The sequence below is a fragment of the Rattus norvegicus genome, chromosome 7, assembly GCF_036323735.1.
Source record: "Rattus norvegicus strain BN/NHsdMcwi chromosome 7, GRCr8, whole genome shotgun sequence".
Lineage (NCBI taxonomy): Eukaryota > Metazoa > Chordata > Mammalia > Rodentia > Muridae > Rattus > Rattus norvegicus.
The window spans coordinates 119,347,769-119,375,158 of NC_086025.1; the positions used below are offsets into that span (position 1 = coordinate 119,347,769).

Genomic DNA, 27,390 nt, shown 5'->3' on the forward strand with positions numbered 1-27,390 from the left:
CTCATTTTCTCCTCTTTACCCTCTCTTATCTTCTGTGGAGATTTCCAGGGTCAGCTGTTTCCTTGACACAGAAAGTCTCCAAGGAGACCATCTCTGTGTCTCCAAGGAAACTATTCCCTTGGAGAAGTTGAGTCTAACCATGAAGACCTGGCAGTCACTTAGTATGTCCATCTCAGGAAAGGATGATGGCATGGCTGCTGACCCCTTGTCTTAGTTAGGGTTTTATTGCTGTGAACAGACACCATGATCAATGCAAGTTTTATAAAGGACAACATTTAATTGGGGCTGGCTTACAGGTTCACAGGTTCAGTCCATTATCATCAAGGCAGGAGCATGGCAGAGTCCAGGCAGGCATGGTGCAGGAGGAGCTGAGTTCCACATCTTCACCTGAAGGAAGCCAGGAACAGACTGACATCCTCAGGCAGCTAGGAGGAGGGTCTCCAAGCCCACCCCACAGTGACACACTTCCTCTAATAGTGCCACTCCTTGGCCAAGCATATGCAGACCATCACAGCCCTTCACTGACGTCCCCATGGCAGCTGATGGTAGAAGCGAGGCCGGCTGTAGGCTGATAGTAGTGGATCCCTGTGGCTGGGAGTGAGCAGTGGAACCAGGGCGCCTGCCTGGGACCTCTGCTCTGGCCTCAGCTACACTGCCTGCAGACTGCCCTCATTGCCTACCATTTCCAGATGCCAGGGTTTCCTCCCCAGTGCTGCCACCACCCTTGGACTATGGGTCCCGTAACAGCCACCTGCATATTCATGAAAACTCATTCTTCATGCTCCCGTGTAGAAAGAACCTTGTTCAGTAAATTCAGTCATTTTCTAAACTGCTGGTTTGCAAGTGTTCATCAGATTTGAATTTCACATCAACTGCAGCGCCCTGCTTCAGTGCGCTGGGCCACAGCCGAGGCTGCTGCTGTCCCAGCAGATGTGCCCTTGGGAGCTGCAAAGGTTGCTGGGATGAAGAGCCACTTGAGCCCTTGGGTCTTTCTGTCAGTTCAGTTTTGTAGCTACAGCTAATTTCAGGCTGGAAAGAATTTTTGTCTTGTTTAAGAAAAAATGTACCTATATAGAATTAGGAAGTTGATTAATCCTGTTTGCGCAGGTCTGTACCAGACTTGATTAATAAACAGACTCTAGAGTCTGCAGTAATGGAACCAGCTGGAAGAGCTAGTATGCAGGCAGCTCCATCGCCCAGCAGCATGATGGGGTCAGGCCTCCTCCTGCTGGGCCTGGAGACCTGGCCCTTAGTCTTTTCCTGCAGAAGCAGCATATGGCAAACACACAGAGACCTCTGTGTCCCTCTGCTTCTTAGATCAGGAACATTTTTCCCTGGGAGTTTCAGGACCATCACTCCACCCAGTGTTCTTTCCTGAGGGTCTTAGGGATATCACTTCCTGGGTCCCTTTCCTCAAAGTCTTAGGGCCCTTTTCTTTCTTAGTACATTACCCCAGCCTCTGTGACGACCGGAGGGAACATGGCTGCTTTCATCAGCTCTGTTCTGTAGCTATGCACTGTGTTTTAACTGATCTTGAATTGCTTTCTATTTCTCATCATTAATAAGGGCCTAGTCTCTAAGCTTTCTCTCTAGACCCAGCCTGTTTGCTGATACTATAGCGAAATACCTACAACTGCTTACTGATAAGAAGAGGCTAAGTTAGCTCTTGGTTCCAGAGGTTCACGCATAGGACACTGGCGTCAGTTCATCTCTGAGGAGGACATGTGTCATCATGGTGGCGCTAAAGTTGTGAGAGGAACAGCTCACGCTGTGGAACAGGAGCCAAAGAGGAGGTCAGAAAATGGCCAGGCTCCTCTTCTGTGACAGGCCCCTTGTTGAGAACCAACCAGGGTTCTGTGAGAGCTGCATTTGAGTCCCTCCTGAGGGCAAGCCTTCCTTAACATAAGGACCTCCTGTAAAACCTTTTTCTTTTTCTTTTTCTTTTCTTTTTTTTTTCCGGAGCTGAGGACTGAACCCAGGGCCTTGCTCTTGCTAGGCAGGCACGCTACCACTGAGCTAAATCCTCAACCCCTTAAAGCTTTCATTACCTCTTTCCATTGCATAGCAAGGACCCAGCCTCCAGCACATGGACCCTGAGGGGACAAAGCACTGCCAAACTGGCTCAGTGCCGGGAGCTTCCTGCCCCAGAAGAGGACAGCAGTGGGCAGAGAGTGCAGGGACTGCCTGCCTGCTGAGGCCTTGCTTTTCTAGGACCAGCCCATCGCTCCCTCCTGCGGGCCTGACATGTCCCCACCAAGCAGCGCAGTTCAGTGTGTACATTCTTACACGGAAGCGAGTCATCTGTAAGATGCACAGCAAGCACGGGGCAGGCTTCTCCCTTCAGTCGTTGGGAAAGCCTTATTTTTGAGATGTAGCTAAAAGTTAGCTGGTAGGGGTCTGTGCGGACTAATTTTATATCAACTTAGTACAAGCTAGAATTATCTGGAAAGGAGGGAACCTCAGTTGAGAAAAATACCTCTACAAGATCTGGCTGTAGGGCATTTTCTTAATTGGTGTTTGTTGGGGGAAGGCCTAGCCCATTGTGGGTGGTGCTGTCCTGGGCTGGTGGTCCTAGGTTCTTTAGGAAAACATAAGTCATGATGAACAAGCCAGCAAGCATCACTCCTCCGTGATCTCTGCATCAGCTCCTGCCTCTAGGCTCCTGCCCTGCTCAAGTTCCTGCCCTCACTGCCTTTGATAATGAACTGTTGTATGAAACTGAGTGAGGTAAACCCTTCCCTCCCCTAGCTGCTTTTATTTGTGGTGTTCCATCTCAGTAATAGTAACCCTAAATAAGTCAGGGTCCATACTTTGGGGACAATGTTTAGTAGCCTGGCTCTCTGTGAAGCCCAGTTGTTTTTAGTCCTTAGTCATGCATCTAGAGGCTGCCTGGTCTGGACAGAAGCAGGTTTCTGGGTCTGTGTACAGGAGGGATGGTGCCTGGGTTAGGATGGGATCTCTAGAAGCTTGATGGCTCAGTTCCTTGTCTCTCCTTTAGCCCCTTTATTGGAGTTACAAATGGTGGTGAACTGTCTGTCATCTGGGTGCTAGCCATTGAACCCAGGTCCTCTGCAAGAGCACTAAGTGCCCCAATCACAGAGCCATCTCTCCAGCCCTTAATTGTTCTCTTGAAGAGTGGGCTCTGGGGCCCTTCCTTGATGGAATTAGTCCTTTGACCCAGGCTCCCCTGACAGCCTGTGCTTGTGTTGTATAGAGCGAGTCCACCGGCATCTGGACGGGCACGAGGTGAGGTACCTGCAGTTTGCCTTTCGCTGGATGAACAACCTGCTGATGCGGGAGCTGCCCCTGCGCTGCACCATCCGCCTGTGGGACACCTATCAGGTGAGCACCGGCCATGGCCCCAGCCCCGCCCTGCCTCCTCCTATGCTGCATTTCTTGCCGAATATCCTCTTCATTGCAACAAAGCCTTAACAGAATACTCTAGCTCTGGCGTTCCTGTCATCTGGCTATATGTAGAACAAGGACAAGGACCTTCTAAGATTCTCCTTGTCACCTGATTGCACTCCAGCTGGTGGTGACAGTCCCCTCCCATTCTCACTGGCAATTTACATGTTAAGCAGAGTTAAACTGTAAGTATGGCCTAGTAATCATGTACCTTTGCTGTACATCCGAGCAGCTCTTCCAGGAACTTCACACTCGGGACTCACGTGTTGTCTATGTTTTGAGTTACTTACAATAAAGATTTAAAGAAATCCTCAGACAGATGCAGCACAATATGAAATTTTCCACTCTTCACCAATTTTGATGAAATTCATGTCTTGAGGAGATTGAGTTTTCCGGAAGCATCCGCCTTGGCTCCCCTGAGTGTCCATTGCTTATTCTAGTCTCTTTTCGTTTTGTGTGTGAGGCCTGCAGACTGCCCTGTGTGCATGGGGTGCAGGCACTGGCTCACAAAATCCAGCAATGCCGCCAGGGGAGAGGCGTCAGATCTCCACAGAGTTAGGAAGGAAGCACCAAGTGAGTTTCCCTTTTATAGTAAAAGATCAAGTTCTCCCTGCTGTGAGAGCCCTGGATGGGCTCTGTGCCAGGGATTTGCAAAGGGGGCACTGCACTGGTGCTGGGCGCAGGTCTAGAAGATAGGGCTCCGGGTAGCATGTGTAGTATAAGGTGGCATGTGTCCAGGCTTTGCATAGTACTCAGTGTTAGAACTGTGCACATGGGCATACAGGACCCTTGCACAACAAGACTAAACCTTTGGGAGGGGTCTTTGGTTTAGAAGTTGCAGCACATTGTTCTGGGCGCTGTTGGGCCAGTGTATCTGCCATCTCTGCCTGAGTTTGGAACTCCCTTGAATAGAAGTATCACCCTTCATTCTAAATGCTGGTGGTGCATCTGTGTGTCCGTTTGTGTACAGTTTTGTTTTTCCTAATACCTATAATGAGAGTTAATGCTGTCAACTTGATGGGATCTAGAGTTACCTAAGGGTTAGCCTCTGGGCCTCCCTGTGAGAGAGTATTTACATTAGGCCAGCCTCTGGACAAGTCTCTGAGAGCTTATGTACGTTAGGTTAAGGTAGGAAGGCTCCTCCCAGCCGAGAGACTGAATGAAAAGGAGGAGGGATCTGAACCTCAGCACCCCAAGCTCACTGCTTCCTGATGCAGATGTCATGTGACTAGTTGCCAACACGATGGCCTGTACCCTTGATCTGTGAGCCAAGCAAAGCCATTCTCCCTCAAGCTGCTTTGCTGGGTGTTTTTTGAAGCAATGGGACAAGTGGCTAAAACTGCCTTCGGTCTGCTCTGCCTCCTGTGTTCTGTGGTCCATCATGGAGGCCTGTGTGGTAATGTTCTGTGAGCTGTGTGGTTGTCTGTGTTTTCATGGCAGAGCATGTTCCTGATTTGTAGGTTTTCTACTCAGGACTTGGCACTACAGAGTTCCTATTCAGAGAGACTAGTTGGGAATTAAAGCCTTACCTGCAGCTGTTTGGCTGAAGTAGCTGTCAGTCCAGTGTATCGATTAGCTTTCTGTCGGATGGCAGGAAACAAAACCTAATATCCTGTAAATTGCAAATGCTCTCATTCCTGTGATTGCTTAGACTATTCATGACCCAGGCCTGCTCATTAAGCTCAGAGTTCCTTGCAATTCTGTCCCATTATGAATAAAGCTGGTATCAAGTCAATCACACTTCGAGCAGACAGAAGACAGATCAGCTCAGCCATGTCCTGCACTGTTTCCCTGAAGTGCTCAGTTGGCATTCAGACTTTGAGAATACTCATGACCTCTTCTTCATTGAGTTAATTTTCCTGCAATTTAATTTTGTCATGAATCATTTCCTTTGTATCAGAGCTCCTTTTTGAACAGATATGACCCTGGTCATAAGCCTTTCTCATCTTAAAGTCAGTGGGTCTCCATTTTCCAGGGCTGAGCTGCCTTTTCTGGCACCGGAAGCACATGGCCATCCTCGGACAACGGATGAGCAGTCACTCTGTATAGCAGGATGTTTATTGGCTAGGCCATCCCTACAGTGTGGCTTAAGATCCTTTTGGACACATGCCATGGGAAGATGGTTGATGAGTACCTTGCGCCAAGCCCCTGGACGAGACTGTGGGCAGGAAATGGATGAAATGAATTGTCTTAGGATGGGACAGGCATGGGTCATGCAGATGTGTGTCCCCTCAGGGTTTTCTGCCATCTTATCACAATAGCTGGCACCAGATGTGACAGCCATGGATTGACCAGTGGTCACCACACCTAAAAGATTTTCAGTCTGTGTGAGCTACTTTTGAAGTGTTCTCTAGGGTAAGGATCTAGCCTTGCCAGAAGCACCCCCTCTAGACTAAGCTCCACACATGACAGCAGCTCTGGAATTTGTCCTTTGGGTGCTGGACTGCAGCAGAGGGGCTCAGTTAACTCAGTCCTGGGCCAGTGTCCTCACTGGCCCAGCCAGCCATCTTGTTTTACTCTTCCCATGTGGCAGGGACATATAGCTTTCTGCCCACACAAAGGCATTGTGCTCCAATGTCTTTGATGAAGAATGGCTTGTTGTGCTGCTCCTGACCTCTCACCTGACCCATTCACATCTTAGTTAGAACACCTCATTTTATTAACTGTCCTCACTGCCATTTCACACACACCAGGGACACACACACACACACACACACACACACACACACACACACCCCAGTGGGTTGGAAAGGAGCTGGAGTCAGGGCCTCCTTGCACTTGGCACATGCCCTGTCATCAGAGAGTCTTAGGGATCCCCGAGCCACTCAGTTCACACATATGAGTACTTTCCTGAGCCCCTGGGCTTTAGGAGTATTGCAGAGAGGATTGTGATCTCAAAGGACCATGTTCCAGGACACAGACCAGATGCTATTGTCAGTTCCTCTGTCTCAGGTGTTAGGGGCAGTGCTGTAGAAGACCTCCAGAGCTGGGCAATTCTTGCAGGATGGGTGGCAAGTGACAAGTGGCTTTGAGTTGTGGTCAATGTGCTTAGATCTCTACAGGATATCCGTGAAGAAGAACGTTTTATGTTGGAGGAGTCTAGTGAGGATGGAGGAGATGAAGCATTATAGGGGGAGGGTAAGATCAGAACCTGCACGGAATTGCTAGAAAGGCTTTAGGGCAGGGGTCACTCACATTTGGACATAGTTGTGTGGCTGTAGTAAGAAACAGTGGGCTATGCAGAGTGGATGCTGCCAGGGCCAGAACCTTCTCCACTCACGCATGCTTCTGTGCTCCAGCATCTCTGTGCAAAGGCCATGCTCAGGGATTGAAGATGAGTCTAGGTGTGTGGGAAGCTTCTGGAATGGTTTCTCCTTTGGTGTGGACTAGGACTAGGCCCGAGGATTTCTTCCAGCAGATAGAGAACACATGTCTCAGTAGAGACTTCCTGTTTGCACTTATACTGGCTTATGAGAGGCTACTCTTTAGAGCCTCCCACAGGGTGAAGAATTGTGTTCCCAGCCACCTGGAGCTGAGGCCATCAGCTGTCATTGGGCTAGAGGACAGAGCCTTCCCCAGTCTATCCTCAAGAGACCCCAGCCCTTAAAGGACACTTCTGTTATAGCTATGGAAGCCCCAGAAGCTGCATGGCAGATTTCTGTCGCTGGGAACCGTGGCATCACCATTGCATATACTGCAAGCTTGTGTGATCCTCAGAGCAATGAGTAGCTAGTTACATGCTAGATTTTTGTTGCCATGGGTATTTCAACTCACATTTGGCATTAAGACTAGACAAGATAAATTGGAGCATGGGATGAAGAACTATCAGCTCTTATGCATGTGAGCAGCCTGTTAGCTTTTAGTGGTGTGACTCAGGGCACCTAGATCTAGCTGGATCATCTTCGGGCACATTTAAGAGAAGTAAGGAGGGTCAGGCTATAAAGGCACGGAAGGATGAAGGTTCTGCCCCAGACACCAGTTTGTAGTAAGCATGGAGTAGGCTTCTTTCCTGCTTTTAAAGGAAAGTGGTTTTGGCAGAGGTTGGGCTGACATATTGGAGGTGGAAAATGCCCAGAAGTCACTTTAAAGTAGGTCCAGCCTGTGAGCATCAGACCATGAAGCTGGATTAAGTTGTGGTTTCCAAGGTTTTCTGAGCTCCCAGGAGGTTTGTCTGCTATTGACATCCATCCATCCTCCTGTCTTTCCACTGTCACCTATAATGTGTCACCTGCTCCTTGGAGAGGCCTGCATGAGGACATGGGGCAGCATCATGGTATCCGAGGAAGGACTCCAGGAGCTCACAGCTGGCCTGGGATGGGAATATGTGACAGAATCATAGCCATGCTTATGTTGACAATGAAACCAGGCACTGGCACCTTGGGCAAGGACCTTCCTGTCTAGGGAGTTAAGGAGGACAGAGTAGGATTCTAAAGGCAGGGACTTCATGCTTAGTCTGCCACACAGAGTGTGGTGACTGTGGTAGGTTGTAGTGGGCCAGTTGTGCATTACATGGAGTTCAGAGGCAGGTAGTCACAGCTGGCTTGGCCTGAGGCAGGACCAACTATGGCTGTGCAGGGCGCCTGGAGTCCAGGGTTGAGGACAGGCTCCTAGCACTTGCTACACCCTTTGCTACACCCAGCTGACAGCAGTTATGGCTTCTGGACCTCCTGGGTGCCACAGCACAGATTCTGTGGCTCAGGTGGCATTGGAACTGATAGATTGGGTTAATCTAATAAGCCTGAGGAAGCAGGTCTCCATACAACACACTTTTTCATAAGCCCATTAAGATTTGAGAGTGTAAGCTCTTCATGCCTACCCGCCTACAGGAAGCAAGCATACATCACTGTCAGTCTAGTAAGGCTTTAGAAACAGAACACTCAGCAAGACTTGGCTCACTGCAGTTATGTTTGCAGGGAGGAACCGGAAGACGAAAGGTTGAGCCTGCCCCTTGAGAGCAGCAGTAGCAGCACTGTGTCCTGGGATTGGAGAGGCCAGCTTAGGGTGTGTCTGGAGTAGCCTTCTGGGCTTTGCCATTCTTCTTCCAGTTTTGATCATCAGAGTTGTTGCCTTTGGAGCTTAGGGAATGTGAAGGAGACAGTTCCTTCCTCTGCAGTTCAGGACTACTCAGTCTTCTTGGTTAGGTGTGTGAGGGAGGGCTCAGTAGTGTGGACCAGGTACATACCAGAGGAGTGATGTCCAGGCTCCATCACCTCCCCACAGTTCTGACACTGGGCATCTCTCAAGCCCACCTTGGAGCTGATATCTCTAGTTCTCTTCCAGTCAAAAAAGTGTGAGACATGTTTAGATCAGTGTCCCACTGCTGTCACAGGTGCCTGAGGTAATGATCTTAGGTGTGTTCTAGTGGAAATTTCTGTCTATGATCTTTGAACCTGTGGTGAGAGAGCATGCATGCTTGGGTGAAAATGCCAAGGCTGGGATATGAGAGAGAAGGGCCTGGAGTACTCCTCTCACTCTCAAGAGCTTATGCCCCAGCTAGAAGGCTCCCATCAAACTTTGCATCTTAAAGGTCCTACCACCTCCCAGTGGTTATCAGGTTGTGGACAGAGCCTTGGGCACATGGGCCTTTGGAGGACATCCATCTACAGACGTTAGTGGAGCTGAAAAGCTTGTTGATGAATGAGTGTTGTTTTCAGCTTCTAGCCACAGCTAGGCAGGCAGCTCATCGCCTTAGCCATTCAGAGTCTGTGGGAATGTACATACAGTTACAGACCACGAACTGCCCTGTGTTTCTGAGTGATCTACAGAGTCTCGTTAAGAACAGCCAGTTGGCCAGAGGAAGCTCTTTGTCCTTTCCCTCCCAGCATCTGGTCTCCCTGTAGCATTACTAACAGGTACTACACAGCAACCCATTGTGACCACTCTGCATAATTTTCTTTGTATTTGCTTTAAGCTAGGCAACAATAGTAGCTAATTCTGGAGGTGAATTGATTGGCTATACTATTTTGTAATTGGAGAGTGAAAAGTATCTACTCATTGAGTCCCCACTTCAACAACTTAGCTTTATGGTGCATGTCCACTAGGCTCAGGACCAAGGCAATCAACCAGGAAGCAATACCAGAATAGTTAGGTCACTAACTTTGACCTCTGTGGTCTCCTCTTATCACAGCCTCTTGTGGATGGGTCAGTGCTTGGTGCCCATCTGGGAAATAGAAGATGTGGAGAACCAGGCAGGACCCTAGGCTTATCTAGCATCTTGACCATCCTCACACTTTACTTCCAGCTCCCCTCACCCCCCAAATCTGATTCTTAGAAGTAGATGACAGAAGTTAGTATGAAACAGCACTGGGCTTGGAGATCTCAAGGCTCTGCAGCAAGGGATTTAAAAGAAAATGGCAGAAGGATGCTTGCTGCTGTGGTGATAGCAAGGGGACTGCAGGAGGGCCCCTCCGGAGGACAGAGTGACATTTCCTGGGTGGATGACATGAAGTGCTGTCCATGTGGTATTGTTTATGTATGCACAGACTTTATCCACAGGAGGGAGATTTTAATACAAGTCTTTTTAAGATGACAGTAGGGTCCAGGAATGGGGACAACAGGCTGTAATGTTGAGGTCCAGCTTTCTGGAGCTGAGTAGAAGGTCCTTGGATTCCCTCTGCCTCATGCATGGTAGTTTAGGAAAGCCTTCATTTGCAAATCTGAGAAGAGCTTAGGTCTTCATGTGGAAGTCACTAGGTGATGTCCCCATGGAGCCCTCCAGCAGCCCAGATTGTGATATGTTAGAGGCCAGCAGTGTGCAGCTTTGCCCTCACAGGAGCATCTGCAGGTGGGGGTGGGGTCACCGCTCCATGGGGATACCCTGGCCATATGGGTCTCTGGTAGGCCACTGGACCTCTGGGAAAAGCCTCTCAGTCCTTGATTATCCCTTAGAGGCAGTGTGGGAACTGTACAAGGAGTCAGATGCTAGAGTCACTGATGAGGGCGAAGCAGAGTCCAGTGAGAGGGCTGCTCCTCCCTATGTGCAGTAGGTGGTAGAGGACGTGCAGCTAAGAGAGGAATCCCAGAGCACACACGACATCTGAAGACTGGGTTTCCCTGAAGGTACGAGTCTCTCTGTGTGGCTGGAATTTGAGGTCTGAAACTGAAGTCGCTGTATGCTAAGGCAGCTGATGTCAGAGGGCATGGGCCCCTCTAAGCGTGCACACTCACCGTGTGGTTCAGTGAAGGGGTTTCATGCCAATTGATGAATGAATTGATGATCTTCTAGGACCTGAGTCCTGGATTCCCCACCCAGGGCAAGGAGTGGCTGGCTGTTCTGTGGCCTTGTCCAACAGGAGTGGGGAGATGTTAGAGGTGGTAGCCTCTCCTAGTGTCACAAAGACTTTGTTCTTGTCCTGCTTCTGCTAATCTCTGAAATGATGTATTCATGCATATTTTATCTGAAGAGGGACCTTCAGCAACTTGTCTAAGTTCTATAGGCCTCTAGGTTCAAGAAAATCAGGGCCGTTGAGGGAGCCCTGGTTCCTGGCATGTGTGAGATGGCTTCTCCTGGGCAGAGGCCACCAGCAGGTCACCCCCCAGGGAGCTAACCATTTCACAATATCAGTATCCCATTTCTCTGCTAAAAAGGCTCAGCCTGGGAGAGTCCCAGTTGATTACAAGGGTGGACATACAACGGATGATGACTAAGGCTGTGTGTCCTAGATAAGAACCATATGCTTTAAGGGAATCGTTGAATGCCTTGTGGCCAGAGAATCCAGTCATCCTCTCGGGGTGTTATGCTGGGACGCTGAGCGGGAGGGTACAAATATGCCTGCTTTCAACAAACGACTACTGTGTACTTACAGTGACAGGAACGGATGGCCAGACAGTCCTGATGAGAGCAGGAAGGGACAGAACAAGAATCTGCTGTGGCCTGGGGCCAGAGAGGAGCCAGCAGCTTTCAAAGGGCCTGTAGAACTCCTCTTTGAGGACTCCCCTGCTTCTGGGTGATGTGTGTCCTCATCCTATGGGGCTATGCTACCCTCCAGGGTCCTACAAACCTCCTGCTTCTGTGAGGATATTCAGCTTCTCCCTGGGACTTGCTCTGAGCTTTGTTCAGCTGTCCTGATGAGGCACAGGCTTGATTTCAACCTGGGGCACGGAGCAGACTAGGCTTCGCGTTTCTATCCTTACTGCTTCCCGCGGCCATTAGGCTTGACTTCCTCTTGGGAAGCTGATTAGAAGCAATGGCCTACCTGCTTTCTGTATGTGCAAGGGTCGCCTGCTCCCAGTCCACAGGACACTGTAATGAAAAGAAAAAACTGAAAAAGGGCTCACTTGAGGTCTGGGTACCTCCTGGCTGTCCCAAGAGCCCCAGATCTGCTGTTGTACCTAAAACATAGCTCCTCTAGGATCCAGGTTCTGTGAACATAGGAAAGGGAGCCCAGGCTGGCCCTGTATGGTGAGCATGCATCTATATGGACCTGACTCATCGTAGCTCAGGAGATGTTCATTATTGTTAATCTGGGCCAGCGTCCCCCTGGTGTTAGCTCTCTGTTAGCCTCAGCTACTGCATAGGTGCGGGCTGCTCCTCTGTACTATGTGAGTTTTGTTGTTCTCAGAGGTTAGGAGCACTTACCCTGAGTAGTTAACCTAGTAATCTGGTGACCCTGTGTCATGTAGAATCAGTACCCAGCATATTAGACAAAGGATAAGGACCAAAGGCAGGGTCATCTTGACTTCGAGATTTTTCAGAGTGCTTCTGCCAGTCCTGAAGAGGAGAGGGCAACTGGTAATTAGGAACTAAGTATTCCCTGGGGATCAGGGCCACCCATATCTCCCCCCTGTATCAGCCTATATACTCCCTTCTATCCCCCAGCTTCTCACTCCTGGTCCTGACTTGAGATTCCACATCCCTGCCTGTTGCTCATATCACCCCAGGGCCAGGGGAGAGAACTGTAGAACTGTAGAGTGCCCCAGGCCAGGGTTTGAGGAAAACTGCTGTTTCCAGGCAACCGTGCTGGTCCCAAAGCCCTGCGTGGAGGCGGGAAAGCCTCCCTGGTCCCAGCAGGCATCATGCTCCTGAGTGCTTTCTGTCCACATGGCCTTGATTTAGAGACTTCCGTAAGTACTCATCTAGCTTGAAAATGACCTCCATCTTTATGTGCTGTGGAAGAACTTAAAAAATAAGTTACCCAGGACCTGCTTCCGGGAGCTCAACCTGGCATACCCCAGTGTGGGGAGTCTCAAGCTTTCCAGTACTCTTTTCTGTAACATTTTGTTATGGTCAGAAGGACCGTAAACAGCTCCACCTGTGTGCCTGATGCAACGCTCACAGCTTTGCCTCTTGGGAGCGTGGTTGGCTCCTCTTCCTAGGCCGGTTGGAACCAGGCTTTAAGACATTAGGGCAGCTTCCTGGGCCAGCTGCTGCCGCCCTATCACTGAGCATTGGAATTAACCTCCCGAATGTAGTGCAGGAGGAGGTAGTCCTGACAGGAGCATCTCATTCAGTGCCTGGACCTCCCAGCAGGTGCCCTTCTCCACTTCTAAACCACCATGCTGTCACAAACCATAGAGTGGACTCTACTAGAGCGAACACAGGTGGGCACTGCTTGGAAAACACAAAAGTGTTAGCAGGACATGTTAGCCTCATCCCACATGTTGGAGTTGGCAGTTAGCACTGTAGCACGCTCACCAAGCGAACTGCAACCATAAGCAACCACCATGTGTTTGTATGTGGATATCATTGTGACTGCAGAGGGTACAGTTTGTCCACGGTCCGTGCTACACCCAGCCTCACTCTACTCTGGGCTGTTTCTCTGGCTGTGTCCTTTCTGCTCCTGAGTTCCCTCTCAGCCTCTGCTTTTGGCCCTCCTCTGCACTTCCCCTCTGGCACAGCCAAGAGCTTTCCAGCAGCAGCTCATTCCCATTCCTACAGTGTGGTTCCCTTCCTGCACAGGCCTGCTGGAGCCTGGGTATTCATTTCCCCCTCTTGGATGTGATAACAGGAGACAGGCACTTTGCTGCTGATTGAAGTCAAGTAGCAGGGCCAGCAGCAGGGTCTGGGAGATCGCTGATGAAAACTGTGGTCGGGGACAAATAGCTCTGACACACAGGAGCAGTACTAAGAGAGCGGTGGCCTCTCAGTGGCCTTGGAGCCTCCTCTTCTTCTCCTTCATCACCCTATATTGGAGCACTGGTGTTGGGCATAGGCTTAGGGGTACATGAGTCCTTTGTAGGGCTTTGTGGGTAGGGCCACTTCTCTCTGGAACTAGTGTCTTCTTACTCTTAAAGCACCACTGTGGCTCACAGGAGTCTAAGGTAGATGTTCTGTAGGACGGCGTGGCTACGGGTGGAGGAGCTGATCCGGCACACTGCTCAGCCTTCTTGAGCTCCGCCCATCCATATCCCTTCACCTGGGACTTGGTCTGTGTATGACTTCCTAGGCAGAAGGTACCATGGGAATTTCCAGGTCACCAGCCTAGAGTGGCTGCTTGGAGCTAGGGAGTGCCCTAGCAAACAGGTCAGAGGATGGTTGGTGGGGAAAGGAGCCCTGATACTAACTGGGGCAATTCATGCAGCCTTCTTTCTTACAAAGACAGAATTCAGAACCTTGGAGTTGGCTGGGTATATAGCTCAGTGGGAAAACGTTTGCCTAGCAGGGTTCAGTCCTCTGCACTGTGGGGTGGGCAGTACTTTGAAGATGCACACCAATGGGATATTTATCCTCTCAACATTTATAATGCCACCCATACTACAGAAGGGCTACCAGGTAGGAAGGTGGTTGGAACAGCCTCGGGAGGTCGGGAAGACAGGTGGACCTGTATGAGGTCACGTAGAAGACTTGTCATGGGTTAAGGGGTCTTGGGGAGTCATGTGGCAGCCCTCAGTGTAGGCGTCAGCCAGCCCACAGAGTACACACTCACCCGAAGTGAGTCAGGGCTCTTAGGCAGTAAGGGGTGTCCTCTCGGTGCTTTGTTGCTGAGCTACATGGGAGAGTTAACAGACCTTCCCATGTCAGAGTGAGCAGGAGTGCCTGCCTCTGGCTTGAGTGAACAAGGATCCATGACTAGATCAAGCCGGCCTCCCTTTGTTGGCGATCTGAGAATCTGCAGAGGCCCCACTGGGACAAGACTGAGGTAACTTGAGTCATGGCTCTTGGTGCTCTGTTTCTGTATTTCCTCGTCAGCTCTGCTTGTCATTAAAGCCGAGCTGTTCAAAGCCAGTCTTTCCATGTCTCCGCCTTGTGGAGCAGGCCCTTCTGAACTTCAGTGGCAGCTGCTAAGGGCTTCTTTCTCTTTAGGAGAAAGTCACTGATAGTTCACCAGGCAAATAATTGCCAAACGGCATAGCGGGGAAGCGCTGTCAGAAAGGGCAAGTGGGTGAGTTGGAGCCGGTTCATCACCTCAGCCCTCAGAAGCTGTCTACTGTGCAGGTGCCGCTCATGCCTGGCACCTCCTGTCATTGTCTGGTCTCTCAGGTCCCTGTGTCAGCAGATGTGAGGACTGTCATTTACACTTAATCATCAGAGGCTTTGTCTACCCACTCCAAATGTCCCCAAAGGACATTCAAGTCACTTAAAATAAGCACTGGGATCTTGTGCATGTGAGATGGAGGAGGGGCCACCCCCATGCCATGTCCTGCATGAAGATGCTCTGAAGCTGTTTCTGTGGGAACAGAAAGATGGAGGCCCCTCCCAGATATATGTTCTTCAGCCCTCAGCCCTGCTTCCACTTCTTCAGCTCTTCTGCCTTGCTTATAGTCTGTCCTTGTTCTGTGTTCTTGGGGCCTCTAGGGCGTCTGTCCTTCTTACACTCAATGCCAGACCCTCAGCAGTGTGCCATCTGTCCCTGGGCTCTCCTCAGATACTGCACAGACATCAGGGTGGTGCCAGACCCCTCATTCAGCCTTTCAACAAAGGTCAATGTCTGTCCGTGGCTTTGTTTTCCATGTCTTCTAGAACTTGGTTAAGCATAGGCGTGTGGTCTGCCCCCTTTTGGTCTGGATTTCTCTCATGCTCTTGAGTTTGCCAGGCCTTCTGTGTGGTCAGGAGTGTCCACCTTCATTGCTTGATTATGAGGCTTCTCAGCATTGCTGGGCCTTCACACCGCATGCAACACCACTGTAGCAGGGTCACTGGCCCCCTGGTTGTCCTTAGAGGGAACTGGTGGTGCCCACCTGGGAATGCATTTGCTCGGCCTCAGATCCGTGGCGTCCTGTGCTCTGTTTCAACAAGTACCGGAGAGACTGGGCCTTCTTCTCAAGCCTGAGGACTGCTGACCTTGGTGTGTCTGGCCACTCACACAGGGCTGGCCGTGTGGTGGGATGGCGCTTTCTTTGTCCTGAGTGAATTTCATGTTCTTGTTTTATTTCCAAGTGGTCCATGGTAGCTCCCAGCACACATCACCATGCTTCTGTTGGTGGAGGGAGGTTGCTGTGGTGATAGATGAGGGTCATGCTTGATGGAGAGGAGGAAGAAGGCTGGCAGTGCTCTGTAGTCCTCATGAGGTGGAGACAGGAAGTTACCGAGAGGTCCCTTGTATAACACAGGTTCCTGCTCTCAACGAAGACCTTTTCCTTCCCATCCCATCACCTCCCTGGGCAGCTTTTCATGATAACCGCCCTCAGATGCCAGCCTCACTCTATCAGAGATGCTGTTCTCACCTATGGGTGCACTCTGAATCCCAAGTGCTCTCTTCGTCCAGCACCAGTAGCTTATGACCCCTGCTACCTGTCACCCAGCACCCAGCCTATTTCTTCTTCCATTTTCATACCCAAGCCTTGCTTCTGTGCCTGAATGACCACCCACTTCCCTATCATTCCCCCGAGGTGGGCATCACCACTTGGCACTAAGGTACCAAGCAGTAATACTCAGGAACAGTACAGCAGTGGTGTAGGTATAGAGCCACAGCCAGTGAGCCGTACTCATAGAGACTGGCCAGAAAGTCAAGTACGTAAACACGTTGCTAGTTAGTAATTGTGTATGCCCAGCTTTGTCACTGAGGACATCTGAGCCACCATGGTGGATCACCTTAAACATATCTGTGAGATGGCTCACACCATCGCATGTGCCATCACCAAAGCACCAAGATCTCAAGAAGTTCTCTGTTCATCCACTGAGGATGCCGTTGCAGTGTCTGTTTTGTGCATAATGCATGGAGTCAACATTGTAACAGCACACTGTGACTTTCCTTCACTGTCACGTGCTTGAAACAGTCCTCTTCGAAGGAGAAGGACTGGGGCCGCTCTTACCGAGGACTTAGGTTCAGTTCCCAGATGTACATGGTGCCTTACAACCGTCTCTAACTCTAGTTCCAGGGACTTTGAGTTCTTCATCTGGCCACCGTGGGCTCTTACGCTCAAATGCATATATACACGTGAAAGTAATGAACGATATTTTAAAAGGAAAGTTTATCTTGGCATAGCTTTGGAAGTTGCATGGGTGGGGTACAAGCAGGAGTCCATTGCTGTCCTGGGAGGCTAGGTTTGCAGGTAGGATCTTGGTTGCCTGTGAGTGTGTGGGTAAAGAACACATACCTGGACAACAACAGCTTTAGAGAACTGGTTCTGTTTACTAGAGGGGGGAAGGGCATTTATGCTCCTGGTGAGGGGTCTCTGGGGCAAGGTTGTGTGGCCATTGGCTAGGGCATGGGTGTTGGAGGTCCTTCATCTGCATACTCAGGGCTTGTGGGTCCAGAGGCAGTGGGTTTGCTGGCTTATAAAGTTAAACAAGAGCCAAGCCTGATAACTATCAGGGTGGGGGCTTCTTACTAGGCTTAATGGTGGGAGAGCCAGCTTTCTGGTGCCAGGTTGGGAGGAGGGGAGATAGGCAGTTCTTGTCTTTGAGGTTTCTGGGGTTGAAGCTGTCTTTACCCTTCTTCCTTCGTGACCCTGGGCCATTAAGTCTCACAGTCCATTGCATTTGGGCCTGTGACAGGGCAGCATGTCACAGGAAGAGTACAGGGAACAGAGAGTGCTCACCTCGTGGCAGCCAGGAAGGCATGAACAGATACAGCTTTGAAATGAGACAGACACAAAACAAATAGCACAGTGAACTGCAGGCGTACCTCCAGCAGCTTAGTTGGGGAGCAGACAGTTGTAGAGCACAGGAAAGAGCGAGGGTCTTTCATAGGCTTGGTTCTGGTCAGCTGCATGGAAGCAGTCTGCAAGCCTGACTGGCTTTCACAATCTTGTATCCCCGTGAATAGCTGCCTTTTCTCATCAGAAACATCTCCTATGAAAGTGCACTTATATTCATTTTTGTACATGACACTGCTCTTTTGAATTTCTTGTGAGACTCAGTTTATATTCACGTGGACATAGCTCGTTGAGTTTCTCATCTTTTATGCCTTGTGTCCTGCTCTCTTGCACCTATAGAAGTCTGCTTAGCGTGTACTCATGTAGCACAAGTGTGGCGGGGTCAGTAGTGTAGCCAATAGCAGAGCAGCACTGTCATTTCTTCCAGCTTGGAAGGTGAGTGCTTTTCAGCCATCCAGAAACTTCCTAATCTTGTTGAGGCAGAAGCAAGCTCTTGGATTCATTTCTGTTCCTGGGGTTTCAGCATCCTGATGGATGGGATGACACTGTAGACCCGTGACACATTTCCAAGCTGAGGTGTGTGTGGTGGCCACATTCATGACCATTCCCTTCTCCAGAGTCCAGAAGCCTCCCCTCTTCTCTTACCCATGTACAGCATCCCACAGGCCCTCCACAGGGGATCACAGTGTTTAGGATCTAACCATTGGGCCTTTCCTCTCTCAGTGCTGTGATTTTCAGGCATTTAGACCTTAGGGATTTTAGCTTGGGGGGAAAGGAGAAAGTATGCGTGTTTGTGCCTGTATGTGTCTGTGTGTGTTGTCTGTGTGTGTGTGTGTGTGTGTGTGTGTGTGTGTGTGTGTGTGTTTTAGAGTCTGATTAGCACTGAGACCAGATTGACATATGGTACTTGGTGGCTGTGCAAGTTCCCAGAGCCAGGCCTCACCTCTGCTCAGATGGCCTCTTAGCCCCTACCTGGCTCACAGAGTGCCAGCTCAGGCTGTCCTTATGTCTGTCTCACCTGGAGTAGGCTCTCTTCTGTGAAACAGATCGTCCCACACTCCTGCTAAGTGGCTTCAGACCTCAGCTGTTACTCAGTCACATTTGTTCGGTTTCTTCAGGCTCAGCGGGGACAGCATGGTAGGGTGGCCGGCATGATGACGAGATCCCTCCCTGAACGTGGCTTGCCCGGCTGGCAGACTCTGCGTGCTGAACTAGCTCAGCATGGGCCCTGGAGGGCTGAGGCTGGAGCTCGTTTCTTCCTACTGGGTGTCTGGTTGCTCAAGTGTCCTCACTGCATGGTAGCTGAATTCTGAGAAAGTTCGCCCAACTGCCTGTCTTAATGGCCTCATCTTGGCAGTTACCAGGAATGATTTCTACTTTGTGGAAGTCCATGTCCAAGGGGATCCAAACTCCAGCTCCTGATGGGGTTGGGTCAGGTTCTGAAAAAGCATGGGGAGGGGGAGGTTTTCTGTGGCAGTTTCTGTGCTCACAATGGTTGATGGCCATTCTCCCCACTCTGCTGGAGGCCTCTGTCCACAACTGTACCAACTCAGTGCAGGGGGCATGTGGCATGCCATCGAGGCTCCTCAGGGCTCACAAGCACCAGAGCTCTGGGAGGATGGATGGCCCCTCTATGCTATGCTTGCACCCCACCCATTGCCATCCGCATGGTGCATGACAGCCACATGCTGTTGCTTCACAGAAGTTTTCCAGCAGGTGGTGGTGGCCCTCACCTCTTGGTGGAGTGAGATGTCAGATCCTCAGTAGACACCTGGCCTTGACAGTCTTAAAGGCAGATAAGAGAGCAGACTGTAGTTACTCGGGCCTCCAGCCTGAGCTAAGCTCCTCAATCTCCTCTTGTTCTAGTGTTCTATTACTATGAAGAGACACCATGGCCACGGCAACTCTTATAAAAGATAGTTTAATTGGACTGGCTTAAGTTTCAGAGGTTTAGTCCATTTCTAGGTTGGGGAGCATGGTGGCACGGAAGCAGATGTGGTGCTGGAGACTCGTACAGAGTTCTTCACCTGGGTCCACAGGCAGCACGAAGAGAGACACTGAGCCTGCTGGGCTGCTGAAACCTTGAAGCCCATCCCCAGAGACACACTTCTTCCAACTAGAAAAGCCCTCTTCCTTCTCAGGGAGTGAGCATTAAAATATATGAGCATTTTATTCAAACGACTACATCTCTTAAGCCCCTGTGAGATCTGAAATGTGGAACACCAGCCAAGTTGTCCAAGACTCAGATGCTGATCTCAAGTCTGCGTTTCTGGAGATAGGACTTATAAGAGACCTCTCTGCAGTGGTCTGTGGGCTGCTTGGTGGACTGTGCCTAGCGAGTGCTGCCTTCCAGTGATCTATCAGTGCAGTGGTCTGTTCCTTCTGCAGAACCTCCCTGGGGATTTGAGGGTGTCTCTAAGACTTTCTAGGCTGGCAGCCAGTGTTCATTTGTGCTGTCTGGAGCTGAACCCCACAGCTACATGGTCTCCATGCATTCCGGGGTTCTGATCACCTGCTTCAGGTGTCTGGTCGCTGGTACTCTGTGTGGGACCATGGCTGTTGTATGTGGATAGAAGAGCTCCTCCAGCACTGAGTGGTCTTCTGACTGAGGGTGCAGGGTCTAACCATCTGGGCTATCCCTTCAGCTCACTGAGGAAGTTGGAACTGATGAGGAAGCATGGGTCTTCCCTGAGCTGTCAGACTGAGCTAAGCCAACCTGAGTTCCTCTCTTAAGTCTGTGCCTGGTGTAGGGCCATAAGCCTATTTGGACACGCTTTTTTTTTTTTTTTTTTTGGGCCAGGCATAAGCAGCCTGTGGAGACCCCCAGTGAACAGAATTGTATCATTCCTTTCACATCAGACATGATTGTGTAATTCTCTTCACACCAGGCCGCAAGCATACTATGAGTCTGGACTACTCCGTGCTCTAGGAGTACAGACCATCAGTGGGGTCCATTGGCCCAGCCCCCAGCAGGCCTGGAGAGGTCTGAACAATAAGCAGATACCCACCTGCCACGGCCCTGTCTGCTCTCTCACCACCAACAAAGCCAGCAGCTGCACACAAAGGCAGATCTAAATATGAATTAAGTCCAAGTTATTAAAAAGTATTGCAAGTTTTTTTATGCCTTGAATATTGAAAATGGGAATACATATGCAAATGCAATTTAATCAGCTCCACTCTAACCTTTGAGCATTCATCTGAGAAGTACTTTGTGATCAGGGAGTCCTCCCTCTTGGGAGAAGGGTGCCAGCCAGGGCAGAGTCAAAGCCCCTCCCCCACCATCCTACCAGTGACCTCCAGCTAGCTTTGTCCTTGGCTCAGTGACTCTGGCCACTATTCAGTGTTTCTGCCTTGCTTCCACTGACTCTAACTCTGTTGGGTGCTTGTTAGAGACAGGTGATAGACAGGCTGAGCCCTGACATGTCCCGTGTGCTGACACAATGGCCTGGTCCCATGCAGAGTCCCCTTTATATTATGTGGCTGTGGTGCTATCTCAGCAGAGTCAGCTCCTTTTTAGAGTGGCATGGATAGGGGCCAGTGGAGCCACACACGTCTCGAGTCTGTAGCATTGGTTGTCAGCTGCCTCCTCTCATCCCATTTTTACCAGGCTGCTTGGCACAGTACTTCCTGGTACACAGTCCCCACACTGAGATCTGCCTTTTCTCCCTGGCATACCAAGTACCTAGGCTTGGCAAATCATGTTCATACAACACACCCACATACTTGTAAACCTTGGGGTATTGTAAGAGAGGTCACTGTATCCGGGAGCATGGGCATGGAAGGGAAATGCCTTCTCAGAAGGCAGTCTGCAGAAGGCAATAGGGGTGAAGTGGCTGGCTGTGGTCCAGGGCAGGGAGCCGTCTACATACCTCATTTCTTAGGAGCTGGGGCTGTCTGTGATCAGTCTTAGGTGGAGTGTGGTACCCTCCTAGCCACACCCCAGAACTGGGGATCCACATACCAGTGAATCAGGCTCCTGGGGTTGTATAGCAAGTATAATAGACAGAGCTATGAATACAGACACTGGTTCCCTCGAAGCTGCAAAGCCAGAGTTTGCTAGGTGTGGCAGTGCCATTCCTCCTACAGGCTCACTGAGTTCTGGAAACCATGTGGTGGGTAAGAGCACTTGCTGTGTGAGTCTGAGGACCCAAGTTTAGATCTCAGCCCCTACTGAAAAGCCATATATGGCTGCACCTATGCCTGTAATCTTGGTGCTGTTTGGAGACAGGAGGATTGCTGAAGCTTGCTGGCCCAGAAAAAAAGAAAAGAAAAGAAATGGAAAGGAAAGAAAAAGCCAGATGCATGTTCACAGAAGATCCTGTCTCCAAGAAATACAGAGTAATAGAGTGGAGCACCTGATGCTCTCCTCAAGCCTCTGCATGGCATTCATAGGCGTGTACATGCTTCCACACACGGGCACACTCACAATTCTCCACACTCCCTCAACACACATGATAAATAAAGATAAACAAGGGCTTAGCAGGAGGATGCTCCCCAGGCTCTCCATTGACTGGTTGGATCCCTCCCCTTTGTCCCAAGTGTCACATAGCCTCTTCTGTGTGTAGGTCCATATTGCTTCGTCTTCTGAGGGCAGCCATTGGAATGTAGCACCGCCACACACCACAACCCCAGTGAAGTGTACCCCTCTCTTAGAACTGCACAGACCCTGTTTTCTAACACATACACTCGCACAGTATTCCTTTGTGTCACTTTCTGGGGACAAGGTAGAGACACACAAACAGTTCTGGCTCAGGGCCTGCTGTGGACTCTGCTGTGTCGACCCTCTGCTGCAGTTGATGCCACCAGCTGAGCAGGTGTCCCTTCCTCCCACCGCTCCTGCTGGGCACCTCCCTCCTTTTGTGTTAGTAACTCAGTTTGGAAATCCCATGCCCATGGAGGTCAGTCCAGTCTGGAGCTCTGCCCCTAAACGTGGCTGATGTCAGGAAGGAGCCAGTGGCACCCTCTGACCATTCCACCTGATGATGCTTCAGTTAAGTGCAGGGTGGTAGCTTGGCCTCAGGAAAACAGCACTCCTCCCCCTTGTAGCCACCAGTAAACCTGTGCCACCCGAGGGGCCTGCCAGTCCCCTGATTGTAGAGCAGGGCTGTGTATGACTCCTGCTTCAGTGCCTGGCAATCACTGTCACCACAAAGCAGGACCAGTTATCTAAACCAGACAGGGGCAAACCATGTTCTTAAACTCAGGGCGACCCTGCAGTCATCTTTTGTCCTTCCTCCTCAGGATCACTGCCATGGAGGCATCAAGAATGACTTTCTTTTAATTAAATTTCACATCCTGTGGGTGTTAGCTCTAGAATGCTATAACTTCTTCCCTGAGGTTGACGGTGTCTCTCTGAGAAATGTACTACACACTCGTTTGCCTGCAGTATATGGGGCCAGTTGCTGAAGAATTTATCAACCCTGCAAATGAGAGCAGTGGTGCTGGTGATCTAAGGCTGGTCTTGAATCTATCTGGGCTCCCTGCTAAGGTCAGTGAAGGTCAGGTCCCCCGGCAGCTATGCACTGCACATGGACCTGCTCAGCACATGGCACCATGCTGCCCAGAGCAGTGCCAGCTCCTCCCCAGGGCCTGATTCCCTTGCCCTGCATGCCCCTGTCCTCTCCTGGAGTGGGAGTCTCAGAATGAGCACTGTGAAGAAGCCACTGCTGTAGGCAAGAGTCAGAGGGTCCAACGCTTGGGAATCAGAACTGCACAGCTGCTGGGGCCTGTGAGAAGCCGTGAGCTTAAAAGATTACCAGTTCCTTCCTATCTCCCGACTGGCAGGGAAGGGCATCACCAGACCTTTGCTTCTGGAGCCTGGGCCTCCTATGTGGAATCAGCTGCCCTGTTCTGTGGCGCTGAGAGACAGCAGTTGCAAGTGTTCTGAGCTAATGTGTTCCAGTCCTCAGGTGAAAAGATGAAGGAAGGGCTCCTTGGCAGCTTTCCAAACTCTCCTGCCCATTCCTCAAGCAGCTCTCATGCCTGGCTCTGCATGGTACAGGTACAAAGGCCTATCTGGGAGGAAAGTGAGTGCCATACACGGGCTTGTTGAGTTTGAAGACCTCAGGCGCATCTAGGGACATGCCCTGTGAAGGTTGGACTTGTGACTCCAGAAAAACCCTGATCCTTGAGCCCTAGTTTGCAATGAGCAGGCTCACAGAAAGAACTGCACCCATCGAGGGCAGTTAGAGAAGGTGACAGACCATTAGAATAATCTGGCTGCATTGATCCCGTGTTAGAAGGAAGCCACTGACATTCAGTAAATCAAAGCACACACAAAAGTTGGTTTGCTACATAGGACCCCTAGACTCAGGAAATGGCAAAACCAGCTGACATTGTTTAGAGAAGTACATTACCGCCCTGTTCCCTATCTGGGTAGCAGCAGGCAAGGAAGTGGCCCCTGGAGTTACATAGAATATGACTAGCTTGCTGGGGGCACAGAGGCCCTAAGCAAGGTGCAGGTAACCTGAATGAGATAGTCAACAGGTGGGGAGGGCAGATGTCTGGCTGCCCACGACTCCTGTAGGTGGCCCAGCCCTGAGTGTTTTGCCCAGATGTGGCAGAGACTGAGAAGTGTGTCCAGCATGTGTCCTGCTCAAGGCCTTGCTGTGGAAGCTAGGCCCAGCGCTGAGAGCCTGTCACTCAGACCCTGTAAATGAGCACCCAGAACCTTGGGAGGTCAGAACTCCTGGAGCAGCCAGCTTCTTTGGAACTTGTCCACCCTGCACATCACAGAGCAGACACACTTCTTGGTTCCTTTTTTCAGCTGTGCGCCTTCTCCGAGGAGACCAGAGTCTTGGCTCTCACCCCCTGGCTTCCATCACCATTGTCTTTCCCAAAGACCCAGCTCTAGTGCCATCTGGACAGCCAATTGCAAATCCTCCGAGTCTGCTGTTAATGAGAAGTGTGATTTTCCAGGAGCTTCCACTGGTGGCTGCCAGTGTTCCTGGCTTGTTTTCCCTGACCCTGACTTCTTTATAAAGCCATTCGAACTACTTTGGTCTCTTTCTTTCAAGACAAAATACTATAGTATGAACGCTCGTTCTAGCTCTCCAGGGGTTAGATTAATAAATTGCATGGCCTCCTCTATTCATTCTCTCAGGAGAGACCCAGAAGCTGGGTGAAGGATATAGTGACTGACAGAAGGGTGGTCTTAGTCTTTCCATCCTCAGCAGCCCTTCCCATGTGTGCCTACTTGAACAGCACATGACGTTAGCACACAGCCTGTAAAGGCACCCATTGCAAAGTCAGAGTGTGGTGAGAACTGCCAGAGGTGGCCATCACACCCTGTCTCACTGTGTCAGAAGCTCAACATGGTGGAGCGAGTTCTTATGAATTATCAGTGTCACATAGGAATGTATGAGGGCAGATAGATGCTGAAGCCCAAGAAGGGACATGGTCTTTTATGTGGTAACTCGAGAGAAACACATAAAGCATTGTGAGCAAGTGGACACATGTACAACTGGACCTTGCAGCATTTGACCAAGTATTACTCCATCAAGGCTTTTCATCTTCCTGCTCCGCCTAGGACCACAGACAGGCATTGCTTGCCTGACTCACACTCATCTACCTGTCCATCCTCCTGTCCATGTGCTTTGAAAGGCTCTTCCTAATGCTATATGTGGACCATGGGGATACCACCGAGGTGATGAAGGTGGCCCTCAGCCTTGGAGGAGTCTTCTGGGGAGTGGAGGCTGTCAAGCAGACTCTCCCTCACCAAGTTCTGTGCCAGTGTGAGGCCAGTGCTCTGGCAGGCCTGACTGCCACAGTTGAAGAGCAGCTGTCTGTTCTGTGTCATCTGGGCGGCAGCCTCCTCTGCATGCCCTCTGATTAGGGAGAGTCACCAACTTCCCATTGTTCTTCTCTTATCTCTACCATCATGGCTGGGCACAGAACAAGCACCCACTGTTACTGGCCATCCAGAGAGCAGGCTTCACCATAGGAAGTCGGTTTCCCCCTTCCCCTTCCCCTTCCCCCTTCCCCCTTCCCCCTTCCCCCTTCCCCATTCCCCCTTCCCCCTTCCCCATTCCCCCTTCCCCATTCCCCATTCCCCATTCCCCCTTCCCTTTCCTTCCCTTTCCTTCCCTTTCCTTCCCTTTCCTTCCCTTTCCTTCCCTTTCCTTCCCTTCCCTTCCCTTCCCTTCCCTTCCCTTCCCTTCCCTTACCCTTTCCCTTTCCCTTTCCCTTTCCCTTTCCCTTTCCCTTTCCCTTCCCTTTCCTTTCCTTATCCAGAGCCTTTTTGTATAGTCCAGGCTGCCTGTAACTTTGAACTCCTCCTGCCTCAGCTTCCCAAGTGTTGGGATAATAGGTATGTGCCACCACTCCCAGCAAGCAGTGTCTTTTTCTGCAATTTCTGTGGCAGTGGTTACACAGGAAGTGAAGTCTCTGTGCCCACCTCTTGTGAGATAATCCTCAGTCATCCCGTCAAGTGGCCTGTTCCTTGCCGCATCCTCATGCCTGCGGTGTCTCTGCTGCTCGGGGTCCAGGAGCTCTGGTGGGCACTCTATTCATGGATTCATGTTGCAGTAAGAGGCGATAATTGATGAGTATCTGTGGGGATGGATATGATTGTGTCCTCTTTAATGAGCTAACAATTTCAGGCTGAAATCTCAGCAGTGCTATTGTTTGGAATAAGAGGAGACATGCAAATGAGTCCGGGTGCAGACTGTGGTAGAACAATGCTGCAGCCTCTTTATTGGGCCCATTAATTAATTCCCCATCAGCCAGTTTCCCTGGGAATGAACTGGAAAAATAATTAAAATGATACATGAGGTAAGGAGTTTAGAAATTCAAAAGGTGAAGGCAAGAATTAGTTTAATACATAATTAGACATATTATTTGTGACTATACATTTTTTTAAACTTGGTTCACTGAGGCAGTTGGCCCTATTTTTAGTCTTGGATACTTAATAAATACTATTTGGGGCTGTTTTTCAACGCATAAAGGCTCATAAATTCTCTTAATAACATTAAGTGGCTAATTATATTGTGCATTGTTAAAATAACTCCTATTGCAAAATCTAATAATACAACAAAAGTTACAAAAACAAGTTTTTGGAAGAGTTAATTTGACTAACTTACCAAGCTTCATCAAGAACTCCCAGGTGCACATGAATTTTTGTCCCAAGTCTGATCTAGATGCTGAACCTTGAAAGCCAGCTTCCTTGTGACCAGAGTGGTTGGGTGGAAAGTTGCCCCAGGACAAGATTGTGCCACCTGCATGGTGCTCTCTGGGAAGTGGTGTGATCCTCAGGAGGCCCTGACATCCATTGTGGCCTCTCAGTGCTGTACTAGACCATCTTGGGGCCCACACCAGGATGATCTAGGAGCTGCATTGCTGAGGGACTAAATGTATACACATTTGTTGGTGGGAGGGCATCACCATTAAAGTGACAAGCCCTTTTGTAAATATTTGAGCTTCATACTTAAGCATTTAATCTTTTTTACACAGAAGTTTTTTGTTTTTTAGTCAAGTACTAGCCTTGAACTTTCAGTCTTCCTGCCTTAGCCTTCTGAGTGTATGGATGACAGATGTGAGCTACCACACCTGGCCCACTTTAAAAGTTTTTAGTGGACAACCTAAAAGTCACTAGAGGACAGAGTAAAAATATTGTACTTATTACAAGCCCGGAGTTCTGACAGTGCCGTAAGCACATTGTGCCTAAGAACCCCACAAGGAATGGAACCTGGAGCCCTTTTCCTGTCGATGCGGCTGAGGCTTAGGAAGGAGGTGTCACAGCTGCGAGATAGAGGAGGGCCAGAAGCACACGGGAGGCCCTGTGGCCGAATCCTTCTGTGCCCTGCTCCAGATACTGGGACCTGCACACAGCGTAGCCTTTGCTCTTACACTTGTCTGTCTACCGTGGGTGGCCGGTACCCACTTTTATAGGCTGTCTGCTTTTGCCTTAGCTCAACTGGAAGGAAAGGACCTGGCCTCGCTGTTTGCGCCCTCTTTCTTTCAAATGAAACACCGCCTGTTAATCATCCCACGATTTGATCTGTCAATCCA

General features: G+C 50.2%; 1 protein-coding gene across 5 annotated transcripts in view; it reads left to right on the plus strand.

Annotated features, from left to right (window-relative positions):
* Tbc1d22a (TBC1 domain family, member 22a) overlaps window positions 1–27,390 on the plus strand; it is a 284,988-nt gene that overhangs the window by 175,485 nt on the left and 82,113 nt on the right. For all 5 annotated transcript variants that reach the window (XR_005487292.2, XM_039080323.2, XM_039080326.2 and 2 more), the window contains one exon: window positions 3,215–3,342. Coding sequence is in view for 4 of the 5 variants with exons in the window: in XM_039080323.2 (XP_038936251.1) it covers window positions 3,215–3,342 (128 nt within the window). In the remaining variant the exon portion in view is untranslated. The remainder of the gene's footprint in view (window positions 1–3,214; window positions 3,343–27,390) is intronic.